General features: G+C 34.3%; 1 protein-coding gene across 1 annotated transcript in view; it reads right to left on the bottom strand.

Annotated features, from left to right (window-relative positions):
* The window catches only part of LOC118738279 (zinc finger protein 1), a 104,722-nt gene that overhangs the window by 30,292 nt on the left and 55,993 nt on the right, over positions 1–18,437 (bottom strand). The window contains exons 2-3 of the mRNA XM_036469203.1: positions 17,268–17,428; positions 15,975–17,085 (exon numbers count right to left, since the gene is read on the bottom strand). Of these exons, the coding sequence (XP_036325096.1) occupies positions 15,975–17,085; positions 17,268–17,428 (1,272 nt within the window). The remainder of the gene's footprint in view (positions 1–15,974; positions 17,086–17,267; positions 17,429–18,437) is intronic.

Below are 18,437 nucleotides of genomic sequence, written 5' to 3'. Positions count from 1 at the left end.
CAGTTAATATGTACATATGTATTTATGTGGAATAAATTAAATATGTATATCTAAATATAAATGTCTAAAGACTGCCGAGATATGATAAGATACAGGTGTATGACGTTGAATTTGAAAATATAATTTATACGAAAAAATAAGAAGGTAAATTAAAATATTTTAGGGGAAGAACATTAAAAAACATTGAAAACCCAACTGAAAAAAATTAAAAATCTGACACCAAAAAATAAAATAAAAGCAAAATAAATAACAATGTGAGATCAAGTTTAATAGAAATTGTATAACATTAAAGATTAGCAGAACTTTAAGAAATGTATAAAAGCGTTCTAAATGCAATTTACATATTTTTTGGTCTTTATGGAATTTGTGTTGAAAAAAATATATATTTTTATATACGTAAAAAATTTACAATATCTGAATCTTTATTTTTTGTCATTTATGGCCTTATAACAACTAAATATATTCAACAATTTTATTGAGCTTGAGGCCGTTTTTTTAAAGAAACAATAATAATTATTATTATTGTTGTTTTTCCACAACAATTTCATTAGAAACGCCCACAAGCTCAAAAAATTTGTTAAATATAAATTAAAGTTCTTTCGCCTGTACCTTGTAAATTTATGTGAACCGCCTCATTCATAAAAAATAAATTAGATTTAAGAAAGCTTTATGAAATGAGATTTTCAAACAAATATAATATATTTTCGAAGGTACTTAGAAAGTATGTAAAGTATCGACTTTCCCATGGGAATTAAATTTATAGTCTTATAACTCGAGTCTACATATCGCGCACTTTCTTCAAAGGTGATTCTGATTCAACATCTACCGTTTCTTATCAATTTAGCTGACTTAAATTCTACAAATAGGTGGCAACCCGCTTCAAACATATTTTCAACAGTAAACTTTCTAAACCTCTTTAGTTTAATATCCGTATTGTAATATTTCATTTATTTTATCAATTTAATTGAGTACAATTTTTCAAACAAACAAAAATATTTTCGGCAGTAAACTTTCCTATACCTGTTTATTTTGGACACACATTGCATTATTTAGTTTATCTTGTCAATTAAATTAATTAAAAATTTTCAAACTCTATATTTTGAGTTAGACCTTTAGTAATATACTGGTGAAAACCAGGTTTCGAGTGATGTGCGTACAAACATACAGACTGACAAAAAGACAAAAATTGTAAAAATTGTTGATTTGGCTTCTGCGGCTCTAATAAAAAATTGGGGTCCTTTTCTTTAATATCTATAATGTACTACAGACATCTGCCTTCTACAATTTTATTAAATGTATAGATTTTACCAGCACCGCAGCGTTTTGACATAATTTTCAACGGAATAACTGTCGCAAAAGCTGCAACTAACCTTAGAGTCAACTTTAGTTACCAACCAACAAGTTTTCATTGCAGACCCACATGGCTTGGGAAGCTTTACTAAGCGTTTTGTCTAAAAGGGCGTTGCAATATCGAAGTATTGCCCCTTAAAAGGTAAGAGGACTATGGCGTTTATATACATACATACATGCGTACATACCATAAACAATAAATACATTTTCCTATGCACAACTTTTAAAATACAACTCGCATTATTTAAAAATTTTCCCTCTCAAAAATCAACTCCCCTTCACCAATGCGATTGGTGGCACTATTGGTAAATGAACCCAACCAGGCAGATTGCAGCTAGTGGCTAGTGTGGCATTGCATAATTAATGGCGCTTGGGCACCTGTGACTTTCGCCACTCTTAAATTATTACTATTTATTTTTCATTAAGATAATTTATAACTTTGTTAATGACATTTAAACACCTTGTCGCCATTTCCTATAGTATGTATGACATGGTTGTTAAGCGCATACATACCTGCTTGGCATGTGGCATATTGCACATACATACATATAAAGGTTTTGTATGCGTATACCGACAACAATGACAACAATTAATTTGCAACTATTATTTGTTAAAGTCATTATTGCTTTTTACTGCTGTTATTGTTGTAAATTTAATTTTTTTTGGCGCTCGCGACACTGTTGCATGCGCAATACGAGTCACTCGTCGAAACATATGTAAAAATGTGCGATTATTGAGTGCCACACAGCAACAACAATAGCAACAAACCCGAATATGTATATACATACGTATATGTGCATTTATTAAATTGCCACGAAAGCTACAATAACAACAACAAAAACTATAACAATAACAATCACATAAATGCACACAATTAAATTATTATGTGTGAAAACAATTAATTATAGTACAACAACAAATACAATATGCATAGTCGCACGCTGTACATACTGCTTTCGACGCTAAGCGATTGAACAGTGCGAGCGTAGAGAGTATGTGAAAGCAGCTGTGCGGCGCGGCGCGGTGAAGTGAAAATTCCAATTTGCACAGATTAATTGCGCATTATGCGATTTTCATGCCGAAATTGGCGTAGCGAGCGAGAGGTGGAAATCGAGGAAAAAGAAGAGCGAAAAAAGTGCAGGCCGACAATGAGTGTGCAACGCGCGTATGACACGGCGTATACGTACCAGACATCTGCAGCGGGTGCATGATTTTCGTGTATACTCGATCATCTAACAAAACCCGTTTTGCATCGTTCTCTGTATACGAGCAGAAGTATTGTTCGTTATCGACTGAGCTCAAGACGAATATGTTGGCCACAACACCCGATTGCTTTTCATACATACTTGATTGGGTTCGGGTGCTTTGCAGCTCAATATACCCGGGTGTTCGAGTTTCAACCCGAGTGTGCACAAAATTTTCTTGATTGGCTTATGACGTTTTTGTTTCTACAAAAAATGTTGCCTTCTCATCGCGGTGTTCTTAGTTTTTGTGCGTAGAGGGTAAAGAGAAGGTTGAATTTTTCGGTAGTTTGTTTAAGTGTACATTTAACCATTTCTTATATTTTTGCTCATACAAAATGCGGCATCACGACGCCTACATCCATTTAGGTATAAATGTGTGTAGATCGGCAATGCCCAAGCCCTATACACTCGGTGCACATTTATTTTTTGTAAAAGTACTTATGTACCTACATAGTTTTAGGCTGTGTTCTAATATATACACACACAGCTTTCCACGCGAAACTATACGAAATAGATGCAAAAACATTTTTGTCTACTTCGCTTCTAATTTTTTCATTGCGTATGCACAAGCACAAAGCAACAACATTTTCGTATGCTTTGTGGGAACATATTGGCGCCAGTTACCTTCAGCGTAAATTTCTTTGTTGTCCTGCATTTTATCGCAATGTTCGGGTGTCCGTTTCATTGTTACACAAATTTTCGGGTTAGCTGCGGGTGTCCGAGTGTGGTGTTCGCTTGTGCTCAATTTATAGCGAGGATGATCGAACAGACTCGTTCGTAACCAAAGCAGCTGTCGGGTATGCATCTCGATCGAACACATAGTAGCCGAGTGTGGCGTTCGCTTGTGCTTGATTTTTAGTGAGTGTGATCAAAAAGGCTCGATCATACTCAAAGCTGTTCTCTGATACGTACCTACGCTCGATTAAATGCGAACATAAATAAATACAAATGTATGTTTGTGTGTACCTTCATACAGTGACTCAAACAAGTATTCGTGATTCCAGTTTTTTATACACAATTTTTTTCAAGCAAACTTTTTTTATTACCAAAAAAAAAAATTTTTTTAATTTCTATTATTTTTTTATTATTTACGCTTTGTATAAAAATTTGACCTTTGCAAACTGAATTTTTAGAAAATCTTGGGAAATGCAGTTTTGTATCCTATAAAATGTGAGTGCGTCTTGGAAGTGGTCGAAAATTCACGGTGTTTTTTAATATTTTTTGCTGGCCGACTGTTGCATTTTTTCCATATAGGCCGGTACCAAAAAAAAAAAAAAAAAAAAAAAATCAACACCAGATTTATAAACTGCACTGGAAAAAAAACCGCAAAAGACCGGCGGCAAAAAAAAATTTCAAAAATCAACACAAATTTTCAACGACTTCAAATCTGCACCTTTTATGGGCTACAAATCAAATAAATTTTCTAAAAATTCAGATTAAAAGTTTTTATGCAATTTTTTTCATAATTTTTTAAGCTCGAAACTTTGATTTATATGCATAAAGAGATATCTTAGACAAATAAGAAGAATTCTTGATTTTCCGTTTTTTTCCCCTATTTTGACAGAAATATCAAGAGGAAATAATAAGAATTTCGTATAAATAACATATATGAAAAGGAGCCTCAAGAAAATACGAAGAAATATTCTTAATATTATCAATAAGAATGTGAGCGGCAAATCAAAGAGATTTCCGCATAATTTTTTTTTCGTTCCTCGCATCTGGCCTACCCCTCAACCTAAAAATTGTTCATAGAGACAATCTTAGTCATTTTATTAGGTACTTTTGGCTCTGTGTGGTTTTGATTATAGCATGAAAAATATTTTTTTAGAAAAATAACAACAAAATTTAACTTGAAAAACATTGTGAATATTAAAAATATTGGCATGTGAGTGATTGTTTGAGTCACTGTATGCGCATACATATGTACATATATGTATATGGATACGCAATATAGAGGTATGTATCAGTTAGTGTGCGATTTAATGATTATTCGTTAAAAGTTTAAAGCTTTAACTACCAATTATCGGCGGCGGTCGCCGTGTACAGCCGATTTGTTGGCATTTTGTTTTTGCCACCACACGCACTAAGAATGGTTAACCTAGTTATTCCAGACACAAGCACCTACACATAAATAAATGTGTGCTCACAAGCTATGCTTTTGTGGGTCGCGCGCCTCGCCTAATTGTGATATGTAAGTGCAAACAGCTGCCATCAGCAAGCAGCAAAAAAAACAATAGTTTTTTTTTCGTTAGCATGTAGTATGCGCGCATGAAATTGTTTGTGTGTGTGAGTATGTTGCATATCCCTGTTTTTCCGGCTGTCTCGGTGCACTCGGGTGGCCGTCAGTGGTCAATGCGGTGACATTTAAGCGCCTAGCATGGCGTGCAACATTTAAAAAGCATTTGCGTTAACCGTGCTTTGACCACGAACGCACACACTATGCCGCACTCACAGCGTACTTGTGGTGGCTTTCACTCATTCAGTTGGATATACGCTTACTGTACCTACTTGCATATACATATGTATGTAAAAGCTTTGTTGCATAGTCAAAGCTGCTTTAGTAGGAGTTGCATACCTATGTGGCATCAACAAAAGCTCAAGTGGCAAATAAAATCGGTCAAAATGAGTGTTTGATGGTTGGCAGCAGCGGCATTGCTAGAGCAGTGCAGCATAAGTGCGCGCTTAGTTCTAAATCGTTTACGGTTAAAAAACAATTTAGGTTTGTTTTTTGTTATTTTTCAGCAAAGTTGTTGCTATTTTGCTACACTACCGTTCGCCTAGCTCCAGAGTACTGGCTTCCATTACTGTTTCGTCATAATCATTAACAAGTGGATGTGTCTGCTAGCCAAAGTTGATACATGCTGCCGGCCTACGAGTAGCTTCAAATACCCGCGCGGCTTCAACGTTGGCGCTGTTATCGCATAGCTCGCCTCTGTGAAAAGGTCACACAACATATAATTGCCAACCAAATGGCCTGCCATAAATTATTGGTCAACATTGTTGCTCCAGCGTAGCACTCAAATAAGCACACAAACGCACATGCAAATTAAATTCAGTGTTGGGTGAAAAAGTTTAAAAACTGCAACAATTAATTCTTTCATCCTTTTTTTTTAATGAGTCGCTCTTCACGTGCGTGTGTGTATGTGTGCAATTGTTGGAGTCAACTTTTGCCACATTTCGTGTGCATTCACCTCCAACAACCTATATGTATGTATGTACATGCACGTGCATTGAAAGTTACTACAATGTTATTTACTCATCGGTACGAAAAGTAAGTTTTATGAGTTTTGTGGAAAAGGGGCCGGATATTGCCGTCATGGCTTCAAATTGAAAAATTGCATGCACTTTAGGTGAAAATATTTGCCACAAATGAAAACGACAGACAGACGTATGATTGCTTAACGGTTGAGCTGAGAGCTCACATATATATACATACTTATGTAAGTATGTACATTAGGGCGGGTCAATTTGCATGGGGGATTTTTTCGCCTATGCACGTATAGCACAGAAGGATTCTATGTGTAATTCTAAGAAAATTTGCCGACGAAACCATTGGAGATATTGATAACGACGTCGATCCTATTCAAGTTATCGGTCGTAATATCGATAAAAAAGTTCAAAAATATTTTCTAGATATGTATCATTACACAAAGCGATAATTAGAGAAAAAATCGTGAAATACAGCGATAGATATATCGATTAACTGGTACCGATAATAATGTAAATACATTGGAAGACAACGCAATCGAGAAAGGTGTATTTAGCGTTATTGATCAGTTTCATCTTCAACGACAATTGATAATGGCATATAAAGTCGACTTTATAATAATACCAAAATAAGTAAAAATATAACACAATATATATTTATATTTCAAAGTACATATGTTCACACAGGCCGCTAATCGAGCAATTAGCCAGGCTTTCTCGATTAAGACGCTGATTCACCTCGTTTTACGATACATAATTTCCATTTTTAATTCCTCGATTAGTGCGTAATTAGTGCTGAATGCATTTTTTCATGCAACCCTGCTGGGTATGTTTAATTTTGACTTTGAGGCAGTTTATTAAAAAAATAGCAATCAGCAGTTTGTTTCTGTTCCTCTTTTACAGCTGATATTCCATCAGGGATGGAAAATTGAATTCTCAACTTGTACCTAATTTGCGGAAAACTTTATCTAAAAGTAGATAAGTGTCCTAAGAGGTAAACGTGAAATTTTATATGTACATATATACTAAAAATTTAGAGGATTTCATATACTTTTGGGCTCACATTAAAAAACTTTGGCTATAAAAATAAAGAATCTCTTCGAGCAGTTAGTGACAAAACTATGTTTTCAGAAAGATGAATCATTTTTCTCCGAGTTCTTCGATCTGACGTTTTAAAAAGAAAGAATAATTCTATGTCTATCTGGCGCAATCAACTACAGTGACATTACCTTGTTCACCCGTGTGTATCATTTGTGCCCCTTCACAAAGGAGAAAATTAAGGAATAAAAATAAGAGCTGACTTGCTTGGAAGTTATTTGGCTACATTTCAAATGTACCTAAAATGGTGAGTTTTTATCGAATGTATTTTAAAACTAAATAAAGCTACGATTGTACCAATTTTTCCATCACTGACGCAAATAGGGCAGCTGACTGCGAGTCGCTAATCGAGCAGCTGACTGTGTGTGAACACCAAATAGCGGTAGCTCAATTAAAAGGTTAATTAATTTAATTAAAGTTCTGTCTGAACTTAATATTACAAATATTGCAATCAGAGTATAAATTTTGCGTTCAATTAATTTCTATTTAAAAGTTAGCTATTTGGTAAAATTGCGTCCAATCCATTATTTTTTTGCTTTTGTGTAGAATTTTCAAATGCTTGTTGGGTTAACTCATACCCATACATATATGTAAACGAACTGCCTACATACTTGCATACATATGCACATAAAGGATACATGTTTGTATGCGTGCATTCCATTGCAATTGTATGTTGTTAATGGCTCGCGGTCACATCGCTCTTAAAAAAAAAATATATATACAAAAATAAACTACCCATGTGCAGACAAAGATACACTTTCCTGTTCCACCTTTCACAGGCTTGCACTCCACGATTCTCATATATTGACAATGCACTGCTCATGTGCGACTACTCAGTATGTATGTACATACGTTGTATATATCCCCTCCTACAAGTATGGACTCCTCATAGGTATTTACAGCTGACAGAAGTGTGGAAAAATAAATGTGCTGACCATCAACTCAACTCGACGCAACTTCCATTGCACTCACTGCTGGCGAGTCAAAAGGTCACATCTGCCTATATTTGTACGGACGCACTTATGCATTGCTTTGCTGTTACTGCTGTTACTCTACTGCCGCTATGCCATTTGTACGATTCGCGTATGTGAATGTAAAAAATTAATAGCAATTTATTTTGCATAATATATGAAGCTGGAGGTGGTCAAAAAAAACAAAAACAAACAAAAATAATAATTTGCTATGGAGTCAGGAGCAAAGAGATACCACCTTTAAAAGAAAGCTTTAGTTAGGAGTTTCATACACATATACGAGGGCAGTTCGATATGCCAGTTATGGAGTTTTTTTTGTAAAAAGAGGGCTTTCTTCCGCAACACAATCTTATTTTTGTTCAGCACATTTAGTTGAGAGTTTTTAACCGACTTCACAAAAAGGAGGAAAGTTATCAATTCGTCGGAATATTTTTTTTTTGTATGTTACCTCATAATTCTGGACTACGTACTGTCTCAGAGGTGATCCCATACTAATCTGGTTTAGATCCAATCATTGGATCATGACAAAATTAACGGTACTCCTAAATTTTCATATGAGAATTGAAGTCGGTTTTGTTTTTTGCTTAAATATTACTTGTTTCCAATTTGTTTTCCTTCAAAATAGTAGGATTCCTCAAGGTTCTATATAGGCATTTGTTCCAGTGAGTAGCTTATCATTCAACTAATGACGCCAGGTTTGAAATCAGTGAATATTGGGAGGGGGTTAAATTTTTTTTAAACTAATTAATTAAATTCTTGTTTCATTTAATATTTTTTATCTCATTTTATCTGCATATGTTGTTTTATTTTATATAGTTTTTATTTCTATTTTGGTATATTTCATTTTGTTGTACTTTTATTTTAGTTTGATTTAATTTAACAATTTTTTTTGTGAAAATATTCATATGGATTATAGAGCTTATTTTAATTAAACTTAATTTATTTGAATTTAAACTATTTTTTTGGTTTGTTTTATTTAATTTTATCTTATTTTAGTTTATCTTTTATTTTTGGCCTAATATCAATAAAAATTGTTGAATATAATTGTTATAAGGCCATAAAATAACAAAAACAAATGGCCCAATAATAGTTATATTCAGCAATTTTTATTGAATTGTTGAATATTATTTTACGTTATTATTTTTTTGTTTACATTTATATTGGTTTGTTTTATTTTATTTTATTTCGTTTTATATTTAACAATTATTAGGCCAAAAAATAATAAAAACAAAATAATTTATTTTATTTTATTTCATGTTATTTTATTTTGATTTATTTAATTTAATTTAATTTTTTTCTTATTTATTTTACTTTATTTTATCTAACTTGTTTTATTTTATTTTGGTTTACTTGCATTACTCAGTCTGATTTCGTTTAATTTAATTTAGTTGAATTTGGTTTGCTTTAATTAAATTAAATTTTGCTTTAATCTTTTTTATCTATTTTGTTTTATTTCATTTTATTTTATTCTTTTTGTTATGTTATATTATTTTCTATTTTGGTTTATTTTATTTTACTTAATCATTTAATTCTAGAGTAGCTTAATTTAATTTTATTTTTTAACTTAGTTTCTATATTTTGGTTTATATTTTTTTCCATCAATTTGTTGCATTATATTTTATTTTATTTTTGTTTATTTTACTATATTATTATTTTTTGCTTCTACTTAATTTAATTAGCTCTAGTTTAATTTTATGTCGGCCGCTGTGGTGTAGTGGTAAGCAGTGTGCGCTTCCACTCCGCAGCACCTGGGTTCAAACCCTGGTCAAAGCAACATCGCAAAAAAAATATAGAAAAAAGGCTTTTTCTTAACAGCGGTCGTCCCTCGGCAGGCAATGGCAAACCTCCACTCATAAAAATACAATCGCCGTTCGGAGTCGGCGTAAAACTGGAGGAGAAGCTCAGCCAAACACTAACATATGTGTAAGCGCCAATGTATTATTATTATTATTAGTTTAATTTTATTTTTTATATTTAGTTTAACTTTATTTAATTCATCTGGTATCTATAAATTATTTTTAAAAAATTTATTAGATTATTTCATTTGTGGATATTAAAATTTGGCCCAAGTAAATAATTTAATACTTCGTTTTCGCAATTTTGATTTTTTTTGTGTTATTGTTCTCTTACACATTTTTTTAATCTTTCACGGTGAATTTTGTGCCTTTAACTATTTAACTCCACGAAAGATTTGCTTTCGTGCATGAAACATGAGAGCACTCATTTAGGGTTAAAGAGCAAAAATCATAGAGAGCAGCATGCAACACCCATAAAGGACACTTACAAAAGGTAGCCATGCAAAAACTTTTTTATGAACACTTCAAAAAAAATTTTATGAATAACAAATTTTGAGTTGCCACTTCGGGCGAAAGGTTTGAAGATTAGCCGTTTTACTATTTCAAAAAGAGTTTTTTTGTTTGCTTCTACACACAACTGTAGAAGTTCTGGTAACGCTTTAAGGCAAAAGCCAAACTACAGTTGAAGCCGAAAAAAAAACTACAGCGGGTAGAGCCATTGAAGTGCTAACGTTGCAGGCAACATTTTGGATATTAGTTTTCACAACAAACACACAGTTGGTAAGAGAAAACTGCAAAACTTCAGCAGGATGTGCAACATTTGGACACACACTAAATATTCCTTATGTATTTACATGCATGCGAGCATATAAAAACGGAGGTGTTTAGAAGTGACCGCAATATTTAGCGGAGGAGTTGAAAAGGTATTTGCTTTTGTGCTAATAAAAATGTTATAAAACCAAAAGCATGGAACTCACTTTGTGTATCCTGTTCAGCATGTATGTACCTAAAAGGTACTTAAAGCAATATGAGCATTTTTTCACGCTTATGCACACAAAATATTAGTTTGCTTGCAGCAAGCGCGCTAACCGCCAGCAACTTGAAACATATGAACATGTTGACTACCCACACACTTGTATTTACTTACATACATATGTACATATATTAATGTAAATACATGCGGATGTGTGATTGAATGCGTTTTTTTTCAGTAGGTGGTCCTGAATGGCCTTTCGGAGTATGTTGATCAAACGTCAATTCTAAGTATGTATTAGTACTCAAGGGAGCGAGAGTCATGCCATGAAATACTCGTATGAATAGCAAAATAAGAAGGCAAAAAAAAATGCCAGATATGAAAAATGAAACTACCAAACTCAGCAAAGCAACTGAAGGTAAAAATCACAGCCAAGCGGTTATTAAAGATTTGCTTACTCTCTGACTAATTTTGTTGGCGGCCCTCCGCTACTAGCACGCAGATGAATTTTATTAGTTTTCTGCGCATCCTCTGGAAATATTCGCTTTAATGTACACCTCAAGGGCGGCTGAGATTCATACATTAATAGTAGAGCAGATAGTAAGCAAAAATGACCAATGCTGCGAGGGTTACGGTTGGCAGGCAGGTAGTTGCAAGCTGGGTTAGGGTGGGCCGTCGTCACACATGCCACACATGTTCAAGATTTTCACTTTTTCTTATGAAGAACTTTTTTTCGGTAACTTTTTTATTAAAAAAGCAAAGTTTCATCGGGGCAAAACAAATTATAATTTATGACCATAACGGGCGATAATAATATCTGCGAAGGGGAGCAATGCTTAACAACTCGAGGCCAAGTAGGAAATATTATAGCCTATGAGGGTAAAAAAAAGAAACACTCACTTTATGATAAGCGCGCTACAGCGTAGAAGTGGAAAGAGCGACTGCTCAATAGTCACCATTGCCACCTTGCTTATCAGCAGCGCAGTGAGTTGGGTTGAGACAGGTTTTGTTTTTTTTTTGTGCTAGCTATCCAATCTACGCAGTATTGAAATCTACTTAGTTTTTACTACTTCTTTTTTATTTTATTTTTTTTTATAAATCAGCAGTGGGCGTATCTTTTGGTAGACATTGTTGCTGTTTATCAAAAACCTACATGTGTAATTTCATTTAGTTTTTTTTTTTCATTTTCTTATCAGTTCGTTCGAAAACAGTCATTTCATACCTTATCGTAAGACACCGTACAACATCCATACATACGTATGTAGGTATGTGTATGCGTGTGCGTAATATACAACAACATTCGACTTCTATTTCATAATTTCCCCTGGCATTGTGTGACGCTTATCGCCAACTATTGCCACGCATAGAGTGTACATAGAGCACAAAAAGCAATTGAGAATTATGACTGTGACTGACTATTAGATAAGCCTGAAAAAAATAAAAATAAAACAAATACAATAACAAAAGAGTGTACTATAACTATTTCAGCAACAGAAACAGGATGCTTAGACAATGAATGGCTGATACGCTCCACGTTGAAGATTGAAGAAGTGGAAAGAATCAGTTCTAGCTGCAGCCTCTACCACAGCAGTAAAAGCAACCATTGCTCTAGGCGTGCTAACGGTGCTTGTGGAATGGGGTGAGCTCTGTGGGCACTAAGTTTGTATGATATGTACAAATGTACATACATATATACTATGTACGTATGTATGTATGTATATGAATGAGCACCTAAATAGCGGCTATAGGTCGACTACTCCCCTGATAGCAGTTTTTTATTTTACTATTTATTTCTTGTTGTGTTTTTGTTGGGCACTTTTTTTATATATAGCAGGTTTGCTTACGCCTATTTGGAATGCATGTACCTAAGCACATATGTATGTAAAACGGAATATACTTAAAGCTATATTGATAAGTTTTGCTATGCTAAATAGTTCGCGAGTTTGAAGAGATACATAATCTTTGAAATTTTTTCACCCGCAAAATCCTAAACAGGGTTGTACACAAATGCAGTGTGACCAGGTTACCATAACTAGATTTAGCAATTATACTTTAGGACTAGCTAGCTTCGTGGCATTTTTCTGTTTCTATTTTATGTTACCATTTCAATAAGTAATTTTCATCTTTTTGGTACTCTAAAAAAAGTCGAGTTTATAAAAATGTTACAAAATTTCGCGTTAAAATTGCCAGTTATCCTTATAACTTTTATACTAACTGGAAATGTTTCACTAGTGAGACTAATCTCTTTTAAATTCGAGCAGCCAAAATGAAAGCTTAATTGATTTGCAATGGCAAGTTGAGGAGTACTTACTTACCAACACATTCAGGCAGGGCTTTTTTACGATTTTGAAGATGTATTATTTAGTAGACCTTCCAATAGCTCTGATATTCGAAGCAAACAAATTTTTTTTTTAAAGAAACGGATCTTAAATAAAGGAAGAATTGGAGCATGCGTGTCGCAGTGTGTATGAAGCAAAATTAAATTGCTACGGAAGGCATATCGCTTTAAGAGATTAGAAAAATGCTTCTTTATGAGTACCCCCCACTTGAATTCGCAGAGAAGATGTTAAATTTTTCAACAGTTTTCGGTGCTGACTTTTTAACTACCTCTAACTTTTTCTAACCTCGGTTTAAGTTAATTTAGCTAAATTTTTTCGGATAATCTGGTCACACTACATATATATATGTCGAACAAATAGATTTTTGCGCTATTTTGTTTTCGAGGCGTATTTAGGTCCGCTTTAAGAAAAGTACAACGATTTTTTACATTTAAAATAAAAAGGCGGTGTGCTTAAGAGGTAAGAGCAAGTGGTTTAAAACACGAGCCAATATTCACGTGCGATTATGAAGGATCAAAAAATCGGTGAGAAGAGGAACGCCAGGAGCTAAGATTTCAATTTCCGATAAAGTATCGTAGTTCGATGAACTTCCTAGAACAAATTGGATTCTTCAGCTTTACAACGACGGCTCTAATCTAATCATTGCCGTTTGAACACCAACAACAAAGAGTAGTATAGTAACAAATTTGTTATTTATTCAGATGAAGGACATCAAGCAATTGGAGAAACGTTGGACGAAGTGTATCTCTAATTTGTTAAGAAACTATTCGTATTTGAGCCGTATAAAAGTCCTTCATTCAAAATGTCACATTTAACTGAACCTCGTACATTGAATTGCAAATTAAATACTAAGAGATCGTTCCGAACTATGGATAAATTTTAATTTTCATTGAAGTTCTGCAAAAGAAAAAAAATTAAATGATTTTCAAAAGTTATGCAAAATTCTAAATTTCACAATTTCCGGGACTTCGCAAGTGTATTTTCTGGTCCCGTTTTAAAGGTGATATTTATGTATGAAGTAAAGTTAAAATCTAAAAACTTAAAAAGTTTTGAAAGTAAAAAATCGTAAAAGCAAAAACTTATAAGAATTTTCGGCTATTTTTTTATACATACGAAACTTCAAATGAAATTTTCAAAAAGTAGATTTTTTTTACTTTGAAAAAAAAAAAATACCTTTGCCACCTATAAATAAGGTTATGTTAAAATTTTTTTATTTAATTTGAATTTATTTTTAATTTAAAGTGCGAAAGGTGCCACGCCAATTTTTTTTAAATTTAGTTTTTGATGCAGAATTACAAATAATGCGAAAGTATATAGATTTTTCGTCTCTCCTGAACAATTTAAAAAAATTGACTTGTAACCTTTTCACGTTTATGTAACGATATGTATGTAAGTATGTACATACAAAGTTCAATACAAAGTCGTTGGCTTAATAAACGTGGTTCCCTATTATGTCACAGCGAATTTTGCACAATATATGTATGTACCAGTTTCTATTCTAATATTTTTCCGCTAATTTTTTATAAAAACACAACAACAAAAAACATTAAAATATAATAATAAACCTCGCGAAAATTCAATAAATTTTCATGCTTTTTTCAACTTGTTAATCAGATTTTGCAGTTTTGTAGCCCATTAAATTCTAGTAAAAAAAATGCAAGTTCGGAATTAGTTAAAAACCGCATTGATTTTTCAGTTTTTTTGTTGAAGGTGTCTTGCATTTTTTCCATATAAAGTATTTTCCAATTTTTTTGTTTTTTATAGAAGAGACTGCGTGAAAGAAAATGTCAAAAATCTACTACTTTATTACAATACAATTGATTGAACTACAAGTAAACATACTTAAAAAAATTCTAAAAAATCTGGTTGAACAGTTGAAAATTTTCTTGAAACTTTTAAGAATTTTCGCCAGTTTTGCACAAAGTTTAGAAATTATATTTTTTGTTTTTTGTTGTAGAATGAACCATATTTTTATAAAAAAAATTTCGGAAAAATATTACGATAAAAATTGTTGCATATATAGTAAGAAAGCACCTGTGCCAATACTTTTTGCCGGCAGTGTATGTATGTATCTAAAAACTTTTGGCACATACGTATGTACATACATGTATATATGTACATATATTTTTTTGCATATCGCTAGGTACTTTATTGCAATTTATTTCCTCTTTCCACTATTCAACTGCTCCACATGACTCGCTCGTATACAATCAAGCAACTTCAATCAATATCATTCTTTAATACTGGGCATTTCTTGTGCTGTCTTTCTCAAGTGGCAATTTATTCATTTTTTAAGATTGGCTTAAAATATCTGAGTTTCTGAAAGCGTGGGTACTTGAAGAGTTTGTTTTTATTTCCTCACATGACAACTTAGGTAGAGATGTGCAATAATTCCTTGAACAATGGCGCTTCTTTGTTTCTACTTAGAGGTATTTCAACGGTTCGTGGTAGCCATTTTTGATTCGAGTATAAATTGCCATCGAATGTATGTACATAGATACACGCTTGGAATTGCATGTGTACTGTGGTGGATGAGTATAACTTATAGCCCACAAAAAAATGTGAACGTTTGTATAAAGATTTACTAATTAATTTTTATTCAGGCACATACGAGTATATGCTACAATTTTTACCTAACTTGTTGTTGGCAAGGAAAAAGGGACCAAATAAATATCATTTTATTTACTATACTTTGCATCAATCAAGCGAGACTTGTCGAGAGATTGTCGGTCTCTCTTTGCCTAGCGAACAATATGAAAGCTTTGTTGTTCAGCTTCGTTTTATGCACACCAACCAACCTCTTTCAAGGGAATGATATTTTGTGAAGCACTACTTGAGTCTCACTGAAAGAAAACTAAGACCTTTAACATTGGCAAAAGCCATCCAGTTCAAAGCGTCATTTTAATCAGTCAGGCTCCATTGCAGTTTTATGAATCCAAATCTGTACACCGTTTACTCCATCCTATAAACATTAAACTATGAGAATAGTGTTTCACTTGTACTCACTTGATTTGACGTTTGCGTTTGCGCACTGGGCGAATGGAGCACCTCGTGTTTCTCCAGTTGTTCGCGTGTCTGGAATGTCGCCGTACATTGCACGCAGTGATAGGCGCCCATTTCATTGCCTCCAATCGAACCCGGACTTGAAGCTGAACACGCAGCATCCATATCGTAAATGCTACCACCACCGCTACCAGCGCAACCATTAATATTAGCCGCCGCGTGCGCATGCGTCGCCGCATGTGGATGATGATGTCCGTTGGTGGCAAAAGCCAGCAATTGACTGGTGGGTGAGGTGGTGCGCGCAGATGTGTTCGATGTTAACGCAGTCGCAGCTCCGCCGCCAATACCATTACTCAATCCATTTCCTCGATCACTTTGTTGCTGTTGTTGTTGTTGTTGCGCCTGCATGGCAGCCATAGCGGCCATAAGTTGTGCAGCAGCAGGCAAATGTGGATGCATGCCATGCGGATGCGTTAGGTGGGGCGGCAAAGGTGGCAATTGATGTTGAGCGGCAGCTGCCGCCGCTGCTGCTGCGGCTGCGGCTGCAGCAAATGGTGAAGTGGCGGCGCCGAGATCGTTTGCTGGTGTTGGTGAGACGGTGGGCGTCACATTCGGAATCATTTTCGATGACAACGACGACGACTGTTGCTTACTGGTGTTTGTGTGCGCTGAGATGGGACTGTTGGCGGTGGCGCTGATGATAGAGTTTGTAACTGTTGGTGTAATAGGTGAATGTGTTGCGTATTCAATACTTGTAATACTACTGTTGTTATTGTTTTTAATATTGCTATCGTTGTTGTTGTTGTTATTGTTTGGATTAGGTGAGTTTGTGAACTTTACAGCGCTGCCGTTACTGTTGCTGTTACTACTGCTGTTATCGTCGTCCTCGTCTTCGACGTTCTCGTTGTCCTCGTTATCGTCTTCAATATCGACGACACTATGATGTGAGTATGATTGTTGATGTTGTTGCTGTAGGTGGTTATGTTGTTGTTGTTGTTGTTGTTGGTGATGGTGGTGGTGGTGATGGTAGGCGAGGCTGGATGGAAAGTTTTCGTTATTAAGTTTCTCATGCGAATGTTCGCTGGCAATATGCTCGCGCAGAGACTGCGAATAGAAAGAAAGCGGGGCGAAGGACAGATTAGATTACTAATACAAAACAATATTGAGTGTATTAGAACTACACCGACTTAATAACTGTAGCCCTATTTACTTTACTGGGATTTCCTGCTTTTTCATTTTTTGCTTTAAAACTTGGTAAAAAAAACTTAACATATGCATTTACTTACCTGAAATCCTAGTCGTGTCGGACATCGCGGACAATTTACCATAAAATCTGTGTGTGGTGAAATTGGACCCGGCATAGAGGTGTTCTCCTCCTCAACGTTACTGTTGTTTTTTGAACCGTTTTGATGATGAGGATGGTGCAAACTTGATGCCAATGAGGGAACTGGAAATAGAAAAGAAAAATATTATATAATAATATGTTATCATTGCATTTTTTGGGATTTCTAGGGGACATATAAAAATAGTGAATATTAAAAAATGGTTAAATAAAGAATTCGGCATTAGTGTTGGAGGTCTTCTGAAGAGAAGTAAATTTTTGTTCCCATATAAAAAAAGTGGACAATTTTGAGCGCTTTGAGCGACCCTTAAGCATTTTATGATTTCGAAAAAATATAGGCATATTTTTTGGTATATTCTAGGAGGTGAGAGCATTAACATTCCGACTTTGCTTTTGTTTTGGACCATCCTAGTCTATATAGATATGTACGTCCTGGAAATATTTAGAGATATCGACAAGAATGTGAGTGGTTTTGCCTTGCCGCAAAAATAAACAAGACCGTAAATCACATCTCAAGCCGCGAAGCTTAACCAAAATTTTAAACATTCGCATATTCGATTGCAAATTACGCATTAAATGCCTGCATTCTTTCTGCATCCGTAATCAGCGGCGACAGTACATACTTAACTATTTCGCACAAACTGTTAAACTTATCAGTTTTGGGAGCGCACAAAAGTCAAGATTAAGGATCAACTCTTTCTTCATTTCATGGTTGGATTTCCAGTGAATCTTTTATACGATTATGTACATACATACATACATACATATTTGTGTACCTAGCTATGTACAAAAAATAATAATAATAAAAACTGCGACTTCAGTACAACTGTTGCATGAAGGTATAATTATACCCTGCTGATAAATGAGGGTTTTATTGTGTGTTTTATATTAGTATTTATATGTACATACATAAATACATAGCTACATACATATGTATGCATGTGCATGTCCGTGCGTACAACAGTTCACATATCAGTTGAGCCTCTGCCTCTCAGCTTGCTTTGGTTTGCCAATGTGCGTGTTCAAGATGATGATACACATAAGTAGATGATGATCTCATCGTCAGGTCTTTGTGCTCCAGGTTTCAAACTACATCCAAAGAAATTTTTATATA

This window comes from Rhagoletis pomonella, unplaced genomic scaffold (genome assembly GCF_013731165.1).
Source record: "Rhagoletis pomonella isolate Grant_MI unplaced genomic scaffold, Rhpom_1.0 Rhpom_scaffold_00004, whole genome shotgun sequence".
NCBI lineage: Eukaryota > Metazoa > Arthropoda > Insecta > Diptera > Tephritidae > Rhagoletis > Rhagoletis pomonella.
The sequence above is the reverse complement of the archived record's forward strand: the minus strand, read 5'-3'. Positions and strand labels throughout refer to the sequence as shown.